Source organism: Lepidochelys kempii, chromosome 1 (genome assembly GCF_965140265.1).
Source record: "Lepidochelys kempii isolate rLepKem1 chromosome 1, rLepKem1.hap2, whole genome shotgun sequence".
Classification (NCBI taxonomy): domain Eukaryota; kingdom Metazoa; phylum Chordata; order Testudines; family Cheloniidae; genus Lepidochelys; species Lepidochelys kempii.
In genome coordinates this window covers 290,816,623-290,838,860 of record NC_133256.1, presented here as the reverse complement: position 1 = coordinate 290,838,860, position 22,238 = coordinate 290,816,623, and the positions used below count along the sequence as shown (strand labels likewise).

Here is a 22,238-nt window from a genome sequence, read left to right as displayed (position 1 = left end):
CTCTTCTAGTTATTTTTGTTTTATAGTCTAATCCTGCTGAGAACATTCTGCACTGTACTTATTGGGGGTTGTCAACACCATTTAGGATCAGGCCCTAAAGCTAAGTTCTTTTAGGGCAGTGTGTGTGTGTGTGTGTGTGTGTGCATGCATACACACACACCGCATGCACACACTCATGTGCTACCCCAACAAATTACATACACAAGTACACAATCCTCTCTATGAAGTGCCAGACACATTTATATCACTAAATAAAAATAAAAGGAATATTTAATGACAAAGCAAGAAGCAATTCCATTCAGGCTTTAAACTGATGCTATTTAATCTAAAGAAAAATGAGTTTTTGTTAAGATGACAATATTTTTGTTATTTTATACTACAAAAGATGGCTTATGTCAAAATAGAGGAATAGACAAATTTATCTTCATTAATTGAAAGCTTTTATAAAACACAACCTATTATGAAATTTACAGAATGTGATTTTTTATGAAAATACAAGAAATGTAAGTACAGTACTTGAAAAAAGTATAAATGCACTATACCGGTAGCACTCATTCATAATGCATCTCAATGCACGTTTGTTCTGTTTTTTTACATGTATTAAAAAGCAGTTTGGAATACTAGTGCAGGTGGCTTATTTTGGAAACTGACATTGCTGGCTGCTTTTCATGCCACTGGTGCATCACGGAATGGGACAAAAGGGTAAGTGGTGCTGGTCAGCCCATCACTGAGCAAGTACATTGATTTCTGGTCTGGGGCTCTTATTCCACCAAATTCATAGAATCATAGAATATCAGGGTTGGAAGGGACCTCAGGAGGTCATCTAGTCCAACCCCGTGCTCAAAGCAGGACCAATCCCCAACTAATTTACCAACTAAATTCATGGTGGGACCTCACTATTATACTTTTCCCCCCTGCTATTCAGGCTTCAGATTGTCTTGGTTAGAGACTGCAATGAAGAACTGTCTTCTACAGGTTACTAGATGCGAATAATATCAAGTAAATTCTCACCCAGCAAGTGCAGTCCAGGTGATGGAATAAGTTGCATTTCCTAGAGAAAAAAAAATTACAATAAACTCAGCTAGAAATTCTTACCCGTTAATTGGTTTTCTGTATTTCAAGACAGCCATTTGTCACTGATGGGTTCTTCTTCTGTTATCAGAACAGAAAGGCTGTAGCCATAGCAATGAGGTTTTATACTTCAGACAATAACACGTTTCTCAGTGGGTTGTTCATCATGCACTTTAAATGACAGCAGCTGAGGTTTCATGTGGATTCTAAAAGTTTGCAGTCATGTTTCCCTATATAAACTGCTTAAGTTCTCCACAGTACTGAAGTTGGTAACTTCTGTGACACAGCTTTAGGGGCCCTTCCTACACCTAGGCAGTCACTGACTTGCTCTGCTTTCTTACTTTGCTTCTTTGAGAAGCAAAAACCAGAGCCCACTCTGGGTGTCTTGTTTTTGTTCTCTGGCAGCAGTAAGTAGGGGGTCATTCTGTGCTCTAAGAGACAGCCCTTATTTGGTCCTTAATTTCCCATGACCCATAACCATTAAAGGAACTACTGAGAAGCATTTGATCATATAAAAATGTTTTAAAGCAATAAGCATGCAAAGAGTCAGACACCATGATACAAATATCTGCTTTCTGTAGCACAAATAAAATATTGTGAGGTGGTCAGCTGTGGTTTTTGTACATTGGCCCTTCATTTCCTAGAAATGCAAATGATCATGCTGCCTTGGAGCCTGACACTGACTCTGCACATCATCTTCACACCCAAACTGGATAACAATGGTCTCCGACTTGAGGAGCATGATAGAAGACACTCTCCACTTAGGGATATGGGCTACTACATTCCTCTAGCCTCCCTGGACAGCTTCCTCCCATTCCCAAAAGATTTTTTACAGTGATACAATAGCCTCTGCTCTTTGGCACCTTCAATTTCTCAGCTGGATAACTCTAATTTTCATGTACTATTCTCTTGAACTGTCTGTTGCGCAGTATGATCCACTGAGATTGGCACAGTTGCAGAGGCTCTGATATCTCCTGCAAGGTTGAGGGTTGAAACAATTCACCCTAAGCTCTCCAGTGAATGCCTGGAGGCCATCAAATGCTCCAGTGACACTACTGGGATGCCCAATATGAGGGAGAGCTAACAAGTGCCTCCTTTGAACTTCTGTTTGTCATCTTCTACAAAACAGTGCTAAAGCATCACTGGAAAAAGCTCAAATAAATCATGGGGACTTCTAAACTGGATTATATCAATTGACCACTGCAAACTCCTTGATGTTGCTTTCTGAGGTCAGCTTCCCTCAACCCTCATTGTATCAGAGAGAGACCACAAATACATATGCCACGTCCTGCAATGGCACCAATCCCACCTATATACTGAAGCCAACTTCCTCTCTCAGCACACAGTGTTGGCCAAAGGAATTTTCTCTGCCTGAAAGTAGATAAGCCCTTACTCAATAAACTCTACATGGAGGGTTAGCCAACAAGGCTGCCTTAAAATGACCCATTTACAAATCCCAGCTGCCCCACCCCGTTGGCTTTGTTACTGCAGCAACCCAACTCCACTAGCCTCTGCTAAACCAGCCCTGGCCCTTCTATCTTCTACACTGAAGTGTGTGCTAGAGAAAACATGGTCTCCTCTACCATCTGACAAATGAGTCCTTCCACATTTGTTTGTTTTAAGGTCAGTTTCACTTTTAGGAAGATTTGCGGGGCTGGTATCAAGACACGTAAAAATTGACATCTGTCAATCCATATAATGCCTTTTCCAGAAGAGATACTTCTTTAGCAATATAACTTGCTTTAAAAGGTTTGAGAATGCCCACTACCAATGAAAGTATATCACGAAAAGAGCAGTAGAACCAATGTACAACACTTGAGGCCCGATATAGAGGAAATCCATAGTGTGTTTATTTAGTTTTATACAACACATACATAAAAAGCACCTGTACATTACCCTAGTCACAAATTTAAAACAAATATTAATACAATAAAAAATACACCCAGAAAATCCCCTAAAATCAGGAAGGAAAGCAAAACCAAAAGCGACACCAATCACAAAATCCAACCCTGCTGGCCATTTGTTTTCACATACTTTATCACCAACACTACTTCTACAAAACTACAGCTTCTCCTTTTGTTATCTCACAAAGCCAAACATGGTCTTAAACTTACTTATTGTAGTGCCAGTCCACCGTGCTAATGGCAAAGATCTCAGTAGCTAAAGCTTGCAAGCATGATGGAGTATGTAACTCCCTGCAACCGCAGTAATCACTTAATGTCTTTAATTTTATCTCAACAAAACTAGCTATTGTAAATGAGGTTTCTGTGGGCTTTCATAAAAAATGAGGCAATTTTGCAACACGCAGCAAGAAAGAAAGATGCAAGAAAGATAATCAAGTGTGAGAACAGGCAATTAATTTCAAACAATCAATCATTACCATAGATTATTTCCTACAACTTATACTACAACTCTTTGGCTACTTAGGCTATAGAAAAATATATAGACATGTATATATAGCATAACTGCTGCTACATAAGGTGATTCAGAGATCAATTACATATATAACAAATAAATATGATCAATTATGCATTTTTCATGCATGTTCTCCTCTCCAGTCTGTAGCACAGACCAACCACGCCCCAATTTCAACTCTACCACAAATCAAGTTGACCCAAGCAGAACAGAAGGAGGGTAGGTTGTGAACACTCATGGGGACGACACATCTCAAAGAACTCCAGTAACTGTAAGGTAAGTAGCCTTCCTTTCCTCTTTGAGTGTTGATCTCTATGGGTATTCACTGAGGGTGACTCTGAAGCGGTGCTCAATGAGGAGAAGAGTGTGAGGAAGTATGGTGTGCCACAGAGTGGTGGCTCACTGAGCCAAAGGAGGCATTCATGGCCAAAGCTCAGATCAGAACATAATACCTGGTGAAAGTGTATATGGAGCCCCAAGCAGCTGCTCTGCAAATCACTGAGAGGGAAATTTCCTATACAGGAGCTACTGCAACTGCTTGAGCTCTGGTAGAATGGGCCTTGAGAGTTTGAGGAGGAGCGGCTTTCATAACATCACTGAGACAGATACAAGAAAATATCCACCTTTCCGTTCATTCTCTTGGCAATAGCAACAAACGACTTCGGAGACTTCCGAAAGGGTACTGTTCTATGCAGAAATAAGATGCCCCATACACATCTAGGGAAGGGAGTCTCCTCCCTGCTTTGGTGAGGTTTAGGATAAAAACACTGGCAGGTGTATGGATTGGTTAAGGTAAAACTCAGATGGCACCTGGGGTATAAGCTTAGGATGTAGGTGTATAGGAACCTTGCCCTTGGGAAAAACTGTGTAAGGCAGGTCTGCGGTAAGGGCTCTGAAGTCCCCCTATCCTTCTAACAGAAGTAATAGCAGTCAGAAAGGTGACTCAAAGACGTGCAGGAGAGAACAAGAGGCTAAAGGTTCAAAAGGTGGTTCCACAAGAGCAGAAAGGACGAGGCAGGGACAGGTTTCAAAACTGCAGGGAATGTCCTTATGATGATTTTCTGGAATTCTGTAGTAGCGGGATGAGTAAAAACAGATCAGCCTTCCACCAGGTGGGGGAGGGATGTGGAAAGCATAAATAGTTCCTAAATGTGTCACAGGGAGCTGACTGAAAGCTAGACATTGTTAGAGAGATAAGATACTCCAGTATGAGAGGAATACCTGATGCCACAGTAGGTAAAGTCACCAAAAGGCACCAAAAGGGACAATTGTTTCCATTTAGCAGAGTAGTATTACCACATAGTGGGTCTCCTGCTGTGCTGGAGGATGGCTTCAACTCCCTGAGGGAAGGCTCTCTCTATGCTCATTATCCATCCAAAAGCCATGCTTGCCTGACCTAGGGACTCTGGGTTGGAATGGTTAACCTTCTCGTGTTCTGAGACAGTAGGCCCCGGAATGGTTGCAGGTGGATGCATAGGCAAGAGGCTACTGTAGTGTAATGATGGTGAACCGGAACTGCAGGAAGGATTACTGTTGCTCCATCACGTTTGATCTTCCTGAGCATATGGGGAACCAAAGGGAGGGGAGGGAAGGCATACATCAGTGATTCTGAGCACTGTACCAGGAAGGAGTCCTCTCAGGAGCAGGCGAGGAACAGTAAGCCAGGCACTTTTTGTTGTGCTGAGTTGCAAAGAATTACCAATATGGGATACCCCATTGCTGGAAGATGTGCTGTGCTATTGACATATGGAGTTTGTACTCATGATCTGTGTGGAAATGCTTACTGAGGCTGTCTGACAATGAAGTCTTTACCAAAGGAATGTGTATGGCTAAGAGGGCAATCAGATGCCTGATGTACCAGTTTCAGAGGGGGACCATCTTTCTGTAGGGTGGGGTGGATCTCACTCCTCCATGCTTTAATATAGTAAATGGTGGTCATACTGTATAACATGACATGGACATGTGTGGTCTGAATGATAGGCAGAAATGTCTTGCATACTTTGAGAAACGCTCGAAGCTCACATAATTTACTAACCAGATCAGTTTCACACTGAAAGTTCTGCACTAGTAACAGTAGATAGTGTGCCCACACTTTGTATGCACAATGGGTAGCTATAAATGTATGTGAATTCCTCATGTAATGCTTCTCTGATTGTAAGCTTTTGTACTTAAAATGTACCATATAGTCTGTCTGGTAGAGGATTTTAATTTGTAATTGCCTATGCACGCAATGTACTAGCCTTTGAAATATTACAGAAACTAGCTTTTTATACAGTGCACTTATGCACAGGTCAGTATTAGTGTTAGAGATGACAATACAGAGCTTCATATTATGAATATGCAAAAGCTATAAGAGAAATATATGGCCTAACAAGAAATAGTGAAGACAAAGTCTATAAACAAATCCTTGCCTCTACACTGAAGAAGAGGGATGAAAAGCAGGTTACTGCTCTTACCAACAATGTCATTAACAATATGACAAACCCATTTGATCCTGAATAACATCCAGAGGTGCTTATCAACATATCTACCAGACTGCATGTAATGGCAGATGAACAGGAGTCTTTCCAGAAAATAGTAGAAGTTGGTGAAGAACAAATGGAGAGATTTGCGAGAGGTGGACTTGACTCTGATGGAACATGTAGCTTCTTCAGACCAATCAAGAAATCTGGTATCAAAACATTTGCTGACATGGCCAAGATGGCCAAATATAAGTCTGGCAAGAGAGGGACAAACACAGCTGCCGTCAGTCCAGAAATTGTTTTCCACAGAGCCTTGCCCTTAGCGTGGTGCAAAGATGATATTTTAATGGCAAGTGTTCTTAGTCACCCAATAGGACCACTGCCTTTGTCCCTCTTCCATGCTGATGGAACAATAAGAACAGGCAAAACTGAATTAAGGCATCAGCTGGAATCTCAGGCTGAAAGAATCTACAACCTAAGACGGGGTGGTCAACCTGTGGCTCCAGAGCTGCATGCAGCTCTTCATAAATTAATATGCGGCTCCTTGCATAGGCACTGACTCCAGGGCTGGAGCTATAGGTGCTAACTTTCCAATGTTCCAGGGAGTGGTCAGTGCTCAAACCCCTGCTCTTCCCCCACTCCACCCCTTCCCCCGAGCTTGCCATGCCCTCGCTTTCCCCACCAGGGCCTCCTGCGCACCGCATAACAGCTGATTGCAGTGGCCAGGAAGCGTGGGGAGGGAGTGGGAGGCACTGATTGGTGGGGCTGCCAGCAGGCAGGAGGTGCTGCAGGTTGGAGTGGGGGGAGCTTATGGGGGGCTACTCAGCACCTGGTGGGGTGGATGGGGTAGGGGCAGTCAGGGTACAGGAAGCAGGGGGGGTTGGATAGGGGGTGGGGTCCCGGGGGCGGTTAGGGCTGGGGGTCCCAGGAAGGGGCAGTCAGGGAACAAGGATCGGGGGAGGGGGGTTGGATGGGTCGGAAGTTCTGAGGGGGGCAGTCAGGGGGCGGGAAGTGGGAGGGGGCAGATTGGAGGCAGGGGCCAGATTGTTTGGGGAGGCACAGCCTTCCCTACCCAGCCCTCCATACAGTTTCGCAACCCCGATGTAGCCCTCGGGCCAAAAAGTTTGCCCACCCCTGTTCTAAAACATGGAACACATAGATAACATGCGGATTGAAACAGGCACCATTACCAGCACAACTGACAAGTGTTGCTTCAAAGCTATGCATGCAATTGTGATGCACTTACTCCTGACTTCTGAAATTTACTTCCAGTTGCATATGGATTAACAGGGATGACACAGATTCACATCATATTTGGTACTGGGGAAAAAAATCTGTGTTTAATGTTGTCCAAACAAAGGGAGCTGCTTTAGAAATCTTGCCAAATTGGGAGACAGCGACAGACAATTTGCAATTTCTGCAGCAAGAAAGTTGGTCATGAGCAAGACTGAAGCAAGAAAGAAAAGGAGATACATAGAGACCTGAATTGCTTGTATCTCAATCTAGCCATCAAAAAGGATAAGTCGCTGGCCAAACTCCTACCATGTGAAGGAAGTTTTTTGAAGAGCATGCCAAAAGAGCATCTTGGCATATAAAGATTTGGATGTCTTTACACGTAGGTACTGAAACACACAGATATTAGATCACCATTGCAACATGGATGGAAAAAAATGTTGATAATGAATTACTTCCTGTATTCTTCAAGGGCCCAATGGCATCTGAGCTTCTACAAAACATTATTTTTGCCTGTACCAATAGGGGTCATTGCACAATCAACTATGTCTGTAGTCAAAAAATCTTCCTTGCACAGAACTGTGTAGATGCCAATGCAATGAAGACTGTGATAACTCACACACTCTTGACAGAAATCATAATGAACAAGTTAATAACTATGTTGACTAGAAATGTCACCAGTTGTATGTATTTCAATACCTGTACAAATTTATTAATATTTTTATTGTACCCTTTAGATTGTTGTGATGCTTTGAGGTCATAATATTCCAATTTAATGTCTTCCAGTAATACACAGTCATTAAACAAATAAATGCAAATATTTCAAAGTGGTCATTTTAAAACATTGATGGTGTCATTGTTTATCCCTGTTTCTATGGTAGTGGCGCGACTTGATAGTTCCACATCATATTTCATCTTAAGGTAGACATCATAAGCTTTCAAGTGATGTATGAAGTGCATGTCTTTAGAACATTAAGCTGACCAAACCGGTTGTATCTGACACTCACCTATTTTTTGAGAATTTATGTGTGGAGTTGCCACTATTCTTGTGGAGAGTTTGCTTTGTCTGTCTCATGTCTTTGCTTCACTGAGTCCTTGTGTTTGGAGGAGGCCTCCAAACCACCAGTACCAGAAACTGGCAGTGCATTGCTCAGTGGTTCCAGAACAGGAGGGCCCCAGATCCCAACAGGTCCTCACGGAAAGCTCCATACAGTGATTCCAGAGCCTGAAATCACTTGCTTAGTATGTGGAGGGAATGCATGGCTGATGTTGACTTCGAAGGGATACAAATTTCCCTAAAGCAGTACAGACAAAGTTCATAAGGGTGGTTCACTGGCAAAACACAGGTGCAGGTCAGACAGTTTTCTCAATGCCCTAAAGGAAAGGGGGAATAAGTGGGAGAAGACCCCCTAAAGCTAATCTAACTAAGAATACTCTTTACAATATTTACAGATTCAACCAAGTCAAACACCAAAGAGAAGAAATGGATACAGGACGTTCCATCCCAGATTACAAGTGGTAGCAAAGTAACTACAGGGTGGACAGTCCACATCACCCTTCATGCCCTTGAATGGAGGCACGAGTGCAAACCAACAGACACTGCTATTGAAGAATTTCCAGTCCCACATGCACAGAGCACTTGCATATCCTACAGTGAATAACTATAGAGAGCAATACTCAGAGAAGAACTTTGAATGCATCCAATGAAGTGAGCTGTAGCTCACAAAAGCTTATGCTCAAATAAATTTGTGAGTCTCTAAGGTGCCACAAGTACTCCTTTTCTTTTTGCTGATACAGACTAACACGGCTGCTACTCTGAAACCTGTCATTTGAGATCTGTGAATTCTATATGCTCTTGTGGAACTGCACATTAACTAATTCAGAATTTTGTTAAGTGACTGATATGAACATCTCATGTCTTTTAGTGTTGATGTCCATCCAAATGCTTTACAATCACGCAAAAAAAAATGACTGCAGATGTTTTAAAAAAAACTGATTCTATCATTTTCACTGCCAATATTTTTCAGGCCTCTTATTGTATGAGATGGAAGACATCAATATGTGAGATACAATTAAAGTATGTCACAAAATTTGATTAACTACATTGGGTAAATTCTGGTAATTTTCACATTATGGTCCCGATCATCAGCTAGTGTGAATCAACATAGTTCCATCAGGTGATTTACAGCAGCTGAGGATCTGGCCCTATATTCTCGCTTACATGCTCAAACAATAATTGTCAAGAACTGAAAGAAACTGGGGAAGGTTTTTTTTAAAAAATCACCTATAAAAATTAATATCAAAGCATTAGCATGTGCTTAATTTTAATCAGGAGCCAGAACACTAACATGAGCAGACCAATCAGGCAGGAATCCCACACTATACTGTAGAACCTCAGAGTTACAAACTGACCAGTCAACCACACACCTCACTTGGAACTGAAAGTACTTAATCAGGCAGCAGCAGAGACCAAAAAAAACCAAGTACAGTACTGCGTTAAAAAATAATAACAGGAACAAAGGGAAAATAAATAAAGGGAAATTTTCTTCTTCATAGTAAAGTTTCGGAGCTGTATTAATTCAATGTTCTGTTGTAAACTTTTGAAAGAACTGCCATAATGTTTTGTTCAGAGTTACGAACAACCTCCATTCCCAAGGTGTTCATAACTGAGGTTCTATTGTATCATATTCTCATGCATGCATGCTAAGGCTACCTAATGAAGGCTGCCTCATAGCTGCTGAATACTGGAAGTACTCCGTCAGCACTAAAACCTGTGAAGTTCCTTTACATGGAAGAAAAGACAGACTGCAACAAAAGATCAGTTAAGCTTAGCCGGTATTTTGGGGGGTCACATATTAAGCCACATTTCATCTGGCATAAATTGGCATAGCTCCACTGAACATATTTTGAACATTTTTTTCTAGATATATAGCCATTATTATATTAATCCAGTGGCTTTCAACCTTTTTTCATTTGTGGACCTCTAAAAAAATTTCAGACGGTGGGGCGGATTTCCTTTGGAAATCTTAGACATAGTCTGTGGATCCCCAGGGATCCGCAAAACAGCTTGAAAACCACTGTACTGATTCCACTGAGTAACATGTTCATAGGAAAAGGTCTGATTCACACGCCCAAGTACCAAGATCAGAAAAGCGTTCATATATATCATTTAATATTCACAAACTGTCCCACCTCACCTCTAACTCAGGGTCCCTGGCATCTACGGTAACGGCTTTTTCTTGTGGGTGGATGGGTATATCAAAATACTCTCCATGTTCTATGTTTATAAACAACTCAGAATCACTTTAATTTCAGTCAGTTCATATTAGTTTCTAAACCCCAGAAATGCAGACAAGTTTTATATAAGGAAGAAATCTGTTTACATAATACTGTGGCTATAGTACCTCACTCCTTTAATGAATACCTTGTTCTTTAGTATACTTTACAGCATATAACAGTAAAGAAGTCTCTCAAACGGATCACTACAGATTTCACCATACCAGTAACCAATACATAGTGTATTGTTGTGAGTATTTTCCTCTGCAAAACATTGCTCAAATAGTCTAATAAACCTCACTAGGAGCCAAAACCTCTCATCCTTATTCACTTTGAAACTGATCCAAACCTCATTGTTAAAATGCCCATTGACTTCAGTGCGCTTCGTATCAGGCCCTTTTTACTCAATCTTTTTCAGCGAAAACTCCCCAGGGACGACTGCAGAGTTTGTCCAATTAAGGTTTGAGCAAAAGCTAAGTAATAACCTCAGATTTTGCCTTAGAAAAATATTTTTTAAAGTTCCTGTTCAACAAATACTGCAAGCCTGAAAATAATCCCTTAAATCTACACTCTAAAGAGAAGATTGTAGTTCCGCTGCAGAATTGACTTGTAAGTACACTCATGCTGCAGACAAACACTGCAGTGAAATTTGCCCAGTTAACAAAAGAGCTGCATACCCTTGACACGCACTTTTTTATTACAATGTCAGGAAATTAATTTCTTGCCCAAGAGACATTCATGGCCCAACAGTGAACGTTATGCATGTTTAGAAGGGAAAGGTTTAGATTATCTAAAGACTCTATCAGGTGAATGAAGTCTATTACTGAATGTTTGCATTTTATCATCAGAAAAATATCAACTGCCTCAAACAGCAATGAAAATGATAGAACAGTAAATTAAACAGGATTATAATTTGAGAAAATATGGGATTAAGTCGAATTTAATCAAGTTTATATAGTTGAAGTGTTTTCAGGACATGCGGTGAAAATCAGCACCCGTCCACCCACACATCTCTTTAATATGCAATATATTCAAAGCTCTGCTTTCTAGGGGGAACAAGAGAAAACGGCTTCCTTGTTAAAATGTTTTTTTAAAAATAAATTAGCTTAATAAATACAGGGGGAGATGGAAAGGAAAGGGAGTTCTCATTGTTGAATGTCTACCATTCAAGGTCTAAAGTACATCAACACTAAAGTTAACAGAGTGAAAGTCAGGTTTCTAATTTCCAGGGCAAGTACTGTAACTTGACATTTATCTACAGAAACCTCATCCCTAGACCAAGAAGAGCTTGTAGTCTGTTAAACTTTACAGTTTAAAAAAAAAAAGCTATGAGATTCAGTTTTATCCTAGTGCTAATAATACCATGTCATATCACACCAATTTTTAAACAGATTTCTACAAAGAAATCAATGGGGAGTTCTACTTAATAATCTATATGGTCCAGCAAATTAAAGTATTATACAGGTTCACTTAGAATGTGCAATAAACAGTTACTGTTATCAGTTATGATAATTAGATTCCCACAAAATATGTTCAAACCGGGTTTTGTACAAAGCCTAATTTGATATATTTATTATTTGTTTTGAATCCCTTCCACAATGCAATAGGTACTTTCTAAACATAACAGCATCACTGCTGTAGGTTTTCACCATTAATATTACAATACTGTCTGATACTACGGGAATAATTTTTGCAAGAAGGAAATAAATAACTAAATACATTCATAATCCCCCTTTCAACCCTGGCTTAGTACCTGTATGATGTGTAAACATAAGAGGGGTTCCTCAGAGTCTCTGGACAGTTCCAAAGACTCTATTGCTATTTGAACTTAAACTCACACAAGCTAACAAATTAAAAACAATTACTATAAACTTAATGAAAGCATTTGTTTAGAGAGAAATATACAATCAGTAAAAACATTAAATGATTACAATGATGAGGTATTAGGTTATACATAGGTCACATGACCATGTACTCCCCCAGTGTTCCTAAACATAAGTGTCTCCCCCATTAGTTCTCTGTCCCCCTTGTCTCAGATACCCAGGTGGTCTACATGGAGACATGCGGCAGGCCTGTAAGGAGATGCTATTCGAAACTCACTTTACTGGGAATTGGCAGTGCAAGTCTTGATGATCCAGGTATGATGAAAGGTGTTTCACAGATGCAATCGGCCTTAATTGTGCAAAATTAAACCCTATCTACCTATTCACTCAGGTTCCTTTTCTGTCTGAGTGGTCAGGAGACTGATGCAGGCAAGCAGGTCCTCTCTGGGGATCGCTGGAGAGGAACTAACTGTTGCCTCCCTTCTATTCTGGAATGGTACTGACAGCCTTTAAAGCTTGGAACCCACAGATTCACCTATAAGCAGGTCGGGTCTCTGGATACAAAATCCCATATCTGGCATAAAGATGCCAACTTTCTGATTGCAGAAAATCGAACAACCTTGCCCCGCCCCCGTCCCACCCCTATGCCCCACCACTGCCCCCGCTCACTTCATCCTCCCTCCCTCAGTCATTCACTCTCCCCCACCCTCACTCATTTTCACTGGGCTGGGGCAGGGGGTTGCGATGTGGGAGGGGGTGAGGGTTCAGGCTGGGGGTGCAGCACCAGGGATTAGGGCTTTGGGGTGCAGGAGAGAGGGTTGGCATTAGGGCTTTGGGGTGCAGGCTGGGGCAGGGGGTTGGCATGAGAGAGGGGGTGATGTGTCCATCTGCAGGTGTGGGCTCTGGGATGGGGCCAGAAATGAGGGGTTCAGAGTGTGGGAGGAGGTTCCAGGCTGAGGCAGAGGGTTCGGCTGCAAGGGGGTGAGGGCTCTGGCTGGGGGTGCAGGCTCTGGTATGGGGCTGAGGATGAGGGGTTTGGGGTGCAGGAGGGGGCTCAGGGCTGGGGGTTGAGGTATGGGAAGGGATGAGGAGTGCAGGCTCCAGGTGGCACTTACCTCAGACAGCTCCTGGAAGCAGTGGCATGTCCTACCTCCAGCTCCTACGCAGAGGCATGGCCAGGTGGCTCGGCACACTGACCCATCTGCAGGCACTGCCCCATCTGCAGGCACTGCCCCTGCAGCTCCCATTGGCTGTGGTTCCCAGCCAGTGGGAGCTGTGGTGGCGGCGCTTGGGGCAGGGTCAGTGCGTGGACCCCCTGGCTGCCCCCACGCCTAGGAGCCATGGAGAGGGGACGTGCACCTGCTTCCAGGAGCCACAGGAAGCTTGCATTAGCCCCACTGTGCCACCAACCAGACTTTTAACAGCCTGGTCAGCAGAGCTGACCAGAGCTGCCAGGGTCCCTTTTCAACCAGGCATTTCAGTCGAAAATCGGACACCTGACAACCCTAATCTGGCATAGGCTTCCTGCAGGGCAAACAGGCTGCAGGCAGTGGCAGGAGAGATGGGCTGTCTCTTCTTGTTGCTGGCATGCTGATGGCAGAAAGAGTGGATTGTTCCTTCCTGAGACTTTTCTGCAGGCTGAGGTTATGGACAGGTGAGCTGCTGGGCCTGGAAGTGCTACACTGGCAAGCTCAGGAGACCACCTCTCCCCTCTGCTCCCTGGCCGATCTGTGCCATGTGAAGGAAGGCCTGCTTTCCCTGGCATCTGGGCTTGGCACAGGGTCAGAGAATGCTTGCAGTCTGCCTGGCTGTCTTCTGCCCAATAATTGGCTACTGTTCTCTCCTCCCATTGGTTGAAGGAGGAGGGTTGCTAGGGTGACTGCGTGAGGGGGTCACATCCCCAGCCCCTTCCCTCCTACTGCTGGGGAAGTAAACAGTGCAGCTCTGTTGTGGCTCCCATGGGGGCCCAAAAGGGGTGTCTTCTCTTGCGGTACAGCCCCCTTGCTAATGGGGGTTGTGCGATGAGATTATATATATGCAGCAAATACATAATGAGCATTACCTGGATGGCTAACACTTCAAAATTATGTTCATTTCAACCTGGGGTATTTTTGAAGCATGAAATTAAGTGCCTTGCTCATATTCCTTGCAGGAAAGTTGTTTGTGAGAAACTAGATGGCTCTGTGGGTTAAAGGCATGAACCTGTCACTATTGGGACCTGGGCTCCAATCATAACTGAAAATGAGCTTTAGTGTTCTCATCTGATTAATCCAAAGGAAGTTTCTGAGCTTCAGAAAAAAACCTATCAATTTGTAGCAATGGAGAAGACTGTTCAATAGGGACTCAGTACTGGACAAAATAGAGTAATTCCAGGCCAACATTGTCATAGTTGTGTGTGAAACTGTGAATTTAATGTGCAATTCTCGATTATTTGCCAAAAGCAATTTTTGAATTACATAACCAATGAACAACAGTATGAATTTAACATTAATTATACACCAAAAGTTACTATTTGAAATTCATACTCTTGGTTGGTTAAATGTGTCATTCAAGCAGAGAACAAACAATAACGTGCAAGTTATTTAATTAACCAACACAAATGCAAAGTGTTTATATAAATTTTCAAATATCCACAATGAATGCTTCACGAATGATGTGCAGACCAAGAATTATTCTCTTAAGAAATGTGAAATTCATTATTCAAAATTTATGCAATTTGTTCATAGACAATCTACTAACTGAAAATTAGGTGAAACTCATTTATCTTCAATGATCAGTTGAGCCACTTTGAAAAACTGCTTTCAGCATTAAAGAATGGAACTCAATTCTTATTCTCTTCCCATTCTGACATAGGACATTTTCAATAATCATGAGGCTGACCATACATTTTTTTCTTTTTTAAAATCTTCTTCCAAAAGAGCTCAATTCACAAACCTCTTTGAGTCTGTCATGCAGCTCTGACAAAGCTTCCTGTGTTGGATACTCACCAAGCTGCTGATTTTTTAATATTTAAATTTTAATGATTTTTCCTACCCAAAATAAGGGGAGAACAAAAAAAAAGAAATAAAGGAATAGGAAGGGGGGAAAGGGGCAGGCAAGGGAAAGGAGAATGAATTCTCAGTTTCCATTTACTAGGAAATAATCAAAGGTTTTTTAAAAGTTAGTCCAAATCTTTTCAGATTTGTCTGAGGTCCCTCATTGCCGAAACATTGCCCACTCTGTAGTTGCCAGGTCAGCCAAGTCACTGTGCCAAGGTTCTATCCCTGGAAGCAGTCTGCTCTTCCATCTAAGCAATATGAGTCATTTGGCTACAAACACTGCTGTAGAGAACCAAGCTTTCCAAGAGTTAGAGAGTGTCCAAATTGATGAGATAGATTCCAAAACAGTTCTGTGAAGGAGATCTCCATCATCATATTAATTCTCCTACATACTTCTAGCCAAAAGGAATATATCCTAGGACAGTCCCAAACCATGTGAGCCAGCAAAGCTCTGGGACACCCACATCTCCATCAGCAGTCTGTTTTCGAAAGGCTCCATGCACTGCAACCTATGAAGGGACCAGTAATAGAATTATTAATAAATAAATAAATTTTTATTTATAAAAATAAATAAAATAAATATTTTATACTAATAAAATATAAATAAAATAATAAAATATAATTTTCTGTTTGATCAGCTTTAATCATAGATCAATTGTTAATGTTTTGCAAGGCACTTCCCCATTGGCTATGGTTCAAGGATATACACAAGTCTTTGTTACAGGCCTGGTGCAGGCTAAAGGCTGCTGTGTTTGTCTCACCACACTAAGCCCATGAGCCATTCTCTGGGTCTGAGTGGGCTGCAGCATTCTCTACCCTTGGCTTCTTTGGCACAATCTTTTTGTCTGTTACCCCTTTGCTGAAATGGAGCAAAGTGCAGTTTGCCTTAGGCCCATAGGCCCAGCACTGGCCACTCAGTAACTTAAGCACATCCTTTCCCAGACCTCCAACCTTGTGGGCACTCTGGGTTTACAGTTCACCTCTTCAGGGTTAAGTGTCTTCGTGAAAGCAAACAGACACATTGGTTTTGTAAGCGTTCCCCCAGAACAGCTAGCACAAGAAAATACAGATTAAGACACAATAATAACACACCTTTACAACATTTCCCTGCCTCTGTTTCCTCACCAATTGTGAGTGTTCTCTGGTAACACTTAGGACGCTTAGGTAAGAGTCTTCTGAGCCCAGAATCCCCCTTCTTGCACATGGCTTCTCCTCCAAATTATGGAGTCTCCCTCTCTCCTGTGTAGGGAGTTTCCTTCTTCCTCAGACTGTCCCACAGTTAAACAGGATCTCCCACCTTGCTGCAAAACCATGCCCTTCTCTTCCTCTCTCCTGACTATGCTTCCTATGCATCTGAAAGTCTCCTTCTCAACTTCTCAGCCTTTGTGTTTTTAGAGGGCTGCACCAACACTTAGTTTTCTTTATTCCCCTCTTGAGAAAATTTCACTTCCAGTCCCATGCAGACAAACTTGTTCCCATTGGTTTCCCTAGGCTTCAACCATCTCATTGCTCCAAAGCACTCTCACTTGAATGGGAGTCATCAAGTTTTAATGACCCTCTGTTGTTCCTCCTCATGGGTGACAAGGCCCTGGTAGTAGATGGTGGATTCCACATACACTGAAGCATTCGGTGATACGGCAGTTGTATAACATAATCCAGAATTCATAAGCTGTACACTGACAGATTCCTCAAATCATTACAAGGGACAACACACATTTGAATTCTATTTCTAAGGTCAGACAGATTTCAGCTGCTGAACTCAGTACAAATAAGACTAGGTTTTACCCTTTTTCTCCCGCCATTTCTCTCATATTTTAAGTTAAGTAGTCAAATACCTTCCTGAAGACAGTCAAGATCTTTATACCTCAATACTGGTGATTTTTTCTAGTAGATCCACCTTCAGTGCAAATGATGGGTAAAATCTGAAAAGCATCTATGTGATTTAGGAGCCAAAATTCAATTTTCAAAAGAGACTTAGGGCTAGATTTTTAAAGGTATTTGGGGACCTAACTATGCAGACAGCATACTGGCATTTTCAAAAGGGGAAGTTAGGTTTTTGACATTTTTTCCATAAAACCCCTGCTTCATTCAGTGCACAGACTGGATCTGATCTGGGGATGAATAAGGGCAGAACAGCTAGCTGGAGTTCCATTCGCTTATTTACAAAACATTACACACTAGTTCAGGCCCCTGCTGCAGATGCAGTGGTGGGAACTGCAGTGCTTCAAGCATCTTTGCTGTCAGCATCCTCCCACCCCCTTCCAATCTGAATATTGCTTTTGTTGTTTTTGAACAGGGCACCAAGTTTGCCTTACCAGGAGGAGATATGAAGCATTATGATGTTTCTGCTGTGAACATGCAATTTGTATGAGCAAAAAACTTACAAGAACATTTGTAATAATAAGGTTTTGACAGTAAAATGGTAATTATCGCATGCTAACAATGCCTCCCATCCAAGTCAGAGAATTCTCAATTTATTCAGATTACCTCTTTGTGGTACCTCTTCTAGTCAAAGACATTATAAAAAAAGTCCAGCTTCCATAAATGCAATGGCCAGATTTTCAAAAAAGCTCAGAATGAATGAGAACAATTGGAGCAGCTGCTTAGCACTGTAAAAAATTTGGTTATTTTATTTGGGTGTATAAATGGAAGCTGAGTTTATAAAAATCCGGGCCACTTACTTCCAAAGTGAATTAATAATTTCTTCTGTTTCTCTTGCCTGCCTCACAGTGCAGTAGTGGTGCTGGCCGCTCTGTAACTTGCCCATCACATCCAGATAGTACAAATATTATTTTTAATGTTATAACTATTAAATTAGAGGGATCTTAATGATTTGGTCTCTTAAAATAACTTTAAACGCCCTTATTTAATCTATGTCTACACTTAAACTTCTACAGCGGCACGGCTGCAAAACTGCAGCTGGACCACTGTAGTGCTTCACAGTGTAGAACCTCACTACAGCAACGGGAGGTTTCTCCTGTTGCTGTAGTTAATCCAACACCCTGAGAGGCAGTAGCTAGCATAGGCGCCAACTCCATGGGTGCTTCAGCGCTCAAGCACCCACCGAAAAACATAGAAGGCTGGATTACTCTTTTGTGGGCCCTGGCACCCAGACTGTGGGCCCCCTCCCATTCTGCCTGCACTCCATCCCGAGGCCTTGCCTCCACTCGGCCTCTTCACCCTGAGGCCCAACCCACCACTCACAGGCGGAGAGGGGGCGGAGAGGACTGAGCAGGGGGGAAGGTGGGGTGGAAAGGAGTGAACAGCAGCTGGGGCCTCACGGAAAAGAGGCTGATTGGGGGCGGGCCTCGTGGCCGAGGGCGTGTGGGGGCATGGCCATGGTCCAGGTGCCAGGGCTCCTTCTGAATGTGGGCCTGGCGCCACAGCACCATTATAAACCTGATACTGAGCACCCACGAGCCACAGTGTTGCTGTGTTCATCCAAAAAGCTACCGTGAGATGTAATGTTTTTAAACTGGGCCATTAGTGAAGACAGCTTGTAGGTGAATGCAATGATTTTAATATACTGTAAGTCATGATAATGTAATTATATAGTTCATTACTATTTTAGTAATGATTAAGTTGTTAAGATACCAATGATAGACACATATTCAATAACTAGAATATGAAAGAAGTGTATAAATATGCTGAAAATGGCCTCTCCTTCTCCCCCCGCCCCCATAACTGGCAGCGCCCTCCACACCCCAAACACACACACCTCTTCAAAAGCATCCACCAGCAAAAACAAAAGTCAGCACCTGTGTTAGCTAGGTCAACAGAAGAATTCGTCCTATCATAATTCATAAGCACAAAGAGGCTGAATTAAGGTTGAATTAAGGCAACCTTAATTCTGGTATTTCTTGATTCTTGACTTTGCAACATTAAAATGTATGTTATGTATGAGTGTAATCTCTCTCTCTCTCTCTCTCTCAATAATTACATACTATATAGATGTACACACACACAAAGACCAAACTATGAAATTATAGATTATAAAATCCCATTTACTATTCAAAGGACCCCTTTCCAATATAACAAAACCAGTAATTTAGAACCAAACAGTAAAATTGCTAAGTGACAATAATGTACTTATCATTGACATCACCTACAAAAACCCCACACAATAAAAGCAAAGAAATAAAGTTAAGGACACAATCGATCTTAAAATGCAAACATAATTATACCCACAGTATTAAAACCCCACATTGTTCTTACCAAGTACAAAGAAACATTTCACAACAACAAAAATTCACAACAGAGGGGTGTGCCAGAAGGATACATCCATCTTATCCAGCACAGGTACGACTGAGAGACTACCGTAGGCAAAACCAAATGGGGCTAGAGAGAATTTCCAGTACATGTTGGCCTGCACCAGGGATCAGCAATCACCCCTTTTTTGTTTGAAGTTGTCATGAATGTGGTAAGTGAGAACATATGAAGGGAGTTGCCTTGGAATATGCTGTTCTGTGATAACTTAGTGATATGTGCAGAAGATGGTGAGACTCTGCAAACCAATTCTGAACATTGACATAGTAGTCTTGAGCAAGTGGAACTGAGTGTGAATGTCGGTAAGACTGAGAATATGATAACTGAGGGAGGAGGACTCACCATAAAGGATATCACAGGCAAAGGGAAGAGTAAAAGAACATAAATACCTGCAATCAATGGTTGCTGACAATGGTACCCTCCTGAGTAATGCCCAGCATTTCACCAAAGCTGGTTGCTCCAAATGGGAGCTGAGCCCAGTTCTGTGATAAACAGATGCCAGTAAATTTTAAAAGGTAGAGTGTATAAAACTGTACGGAACAGAGACTTGGTCAGCCACAATAAATCACTATGCTCTCCACTACAGAAATGAAGATGTTGAAAAGGTCAAATGGTTAGACCTTCCATGATAGAAAACATAATAAGGTTGTGAGGGGTCTAATACTGTTTGCCCCAAATGACGACAATTCAAGTTGTTTGCAATGTCCTTCCCTGTTTGTAGCACACAAGGGCATCTCCAAGCAAAAGGAATTAACAAAAAAGGTCATTTTCTCTTTCTTTCCCTTTAGAGAGAGGGGACTCAGAGAAAAAGAAGAGAAAGGCAAAGGTCTGTCTTTTAGGCAGTCTTTTGGGATTGTCCCTTTGGGGCTTGGCTTATCAGCTGGGATAGTGTCCTTAATTAGGGTCTGCCTCCAGACCCTCCATTTGTGTCACCCCACTTTGTACCTGGTCCATGAAGTCTCAGGGCTGTGAATCCTGCAATAGTCTCCCTCTTGCCTGATTGCTGTCTCTGGGGTCAGCAGTCTGAGGTACAGCAGTATTCCTCTTGTTTACCACACCACCCTGTGGCAGGCTTTCCCTTTTAACATCCCCCCACTCCAGGCAGAGCAAGCCTTACAGATGTATCTGATTAATGCTGGCTGAGCCCAGAAGAGCTCATTAGCCTCCTCTCTACTACAGTGATGGTGTGTCCCTTCACAAAAGATAAACATAATCTCCCATTTTAATATTCAACAAATGCAGCATCTTGTCAAGGGGTGGAGAAGAATGCAGGGTTTGTACAGAGCAGAAGAACAGTAGGCTCATTCAGGTGGAATTGCCTTCATGTGAATCACTACAAAGGAGGGTAAGGGCTTGATGGGATCCAAGAAGCTTGATACAACTAAAATAAACCAATCCTAGTCTCTGGCAAATAGCACCAAGGAACAAAGGATCAAGGCTCCATTTTCCCAAACCAGATTACAAGAATGTTTGCACAGCCCTACAGACACTAGCCCTTCAGGTAGAATGTGGGGTTTTGCCTAAGTTCCTATGAGTTTCACCTCCAGAAGAAGAGGCACACTGTAAATACTTCCCTAGAAGCTGACAGAAGCCACCACTGTTTGATAGTGACAGACGTAAAGGAGATGGTAATTTGGGACCCATATCAGAAAAATAAGGTAGGAAGCCCATAGTTCAAGAAGTTTAATACTCAGTCTCCGCTCCTCCATTGACTGTGTTAACAGATTGTCTGGGGGGCACCAGCCCAGCCCAAGAGACATGTCAGTGGTTTACTCAGAGAACAGTGGTGAGCTGGAAAGATGAAAGCATGCAAATACGTGGCCTTCAAATCTATCAAGCAGAACTAGTCATCCAGAAAAAAGGACAATAGATCTGAAATGGAAGTCCTTGTAACTGGAAGTTTGAGATGTGTGGTCCCTATCTGTTTTCCACACATTAATATGCATGCGTGCCATGCACCCAAGTCTGGAAATTCTAACAAGCAGTGTCCATTGGCCTGCACATACACAAACAGTTGTTCTCCTCGTTCTCCAGACGAAGGGTACAAGAGCAATGTGGGCCAATGCCTCTCCAGTTCCTCTTCTTACCATGAATCCAAAATGATCCAAAGCAGAGGGGATGGAGGGTGGGTAGTGGACTACAGACAGGGACCACACATCTCAAAGAACTTCCAGTTAAAGGTAAATAACCTCCATTTCTTCTTAGAGTGCTGGTCCCTATGTGTATTCCACACATGGGTGACTGACAAGCAGTATTCAGATTGGAAGGGGGTGGGAGGATGCTGGCAGCAAAGATGCTTGAAACACTGCAGTTCCCACCACTGCATCTGCAGCAGGGTCCTGAACTAGTGTGTAATGTTTTGTGAATAAGCGAATGGAACTCCAGCTAGCTGTTCTGCATATGTCCAGTTTTGATGCCTCATGTAGAAATGTTATAGAAGCAGTTTGTGCTCTCGTGGAGTACACCCTTATCCCATCCTGTGGAGGGATACACACTAATTGGTAGCTTGTGATGATGCACCCAGAAATCCATTTAGAGATTTCTACTAGGGCAAGAAATAGTCTTGGTGATTTTCTGATTGCTTTGTTCCTTTGCAGGTAGAATGCCAGCACGGGTCTAACATAGAGGCAAAGAAGTCTTTTCTCTTCAATAGA

At 42.3% G+C, this 22,238-nt stretch overlaps 1 protein-coding gene across 14 annotated transcripts in view; it reads right to left on the bottom strand.

Annotated features, from left to right (window-relative positions):
- TAFA2 (TAFA chemokine like family member 2) overlaps nt 1–22,238 on the bottom strand; it is a 289,386-nt gene that overhangs the window by 136,815 nt on the left and 130,333 nt on the right. For 3 of the 14 annotated variants that reach the window (XR_012156776.1, XR_012156777.1, XM_073327943.1), the window contains exon 1: nt 1,096–1,147. The exons of 8 other annotated variants lie outside the window; for them this stretch is intronic. Coding sequence is in view for 3 of the 6 variants with exons in the window: in XM_073327943.1 (XP_073184044.1) it covers nt 1,096–1,130 (35 nt within the window). In the remaining 3 variants the exon portion in view is untranslated. Of the gene's footprint in view, nt 1–1,095; nt 1,155–22,238 lie in introns of those variants that run through there. 3 more of the 14 variants (XR_012156778.1, XM_073327942.1, XM_073327954.1) reach the window with 3 other exon arrangements.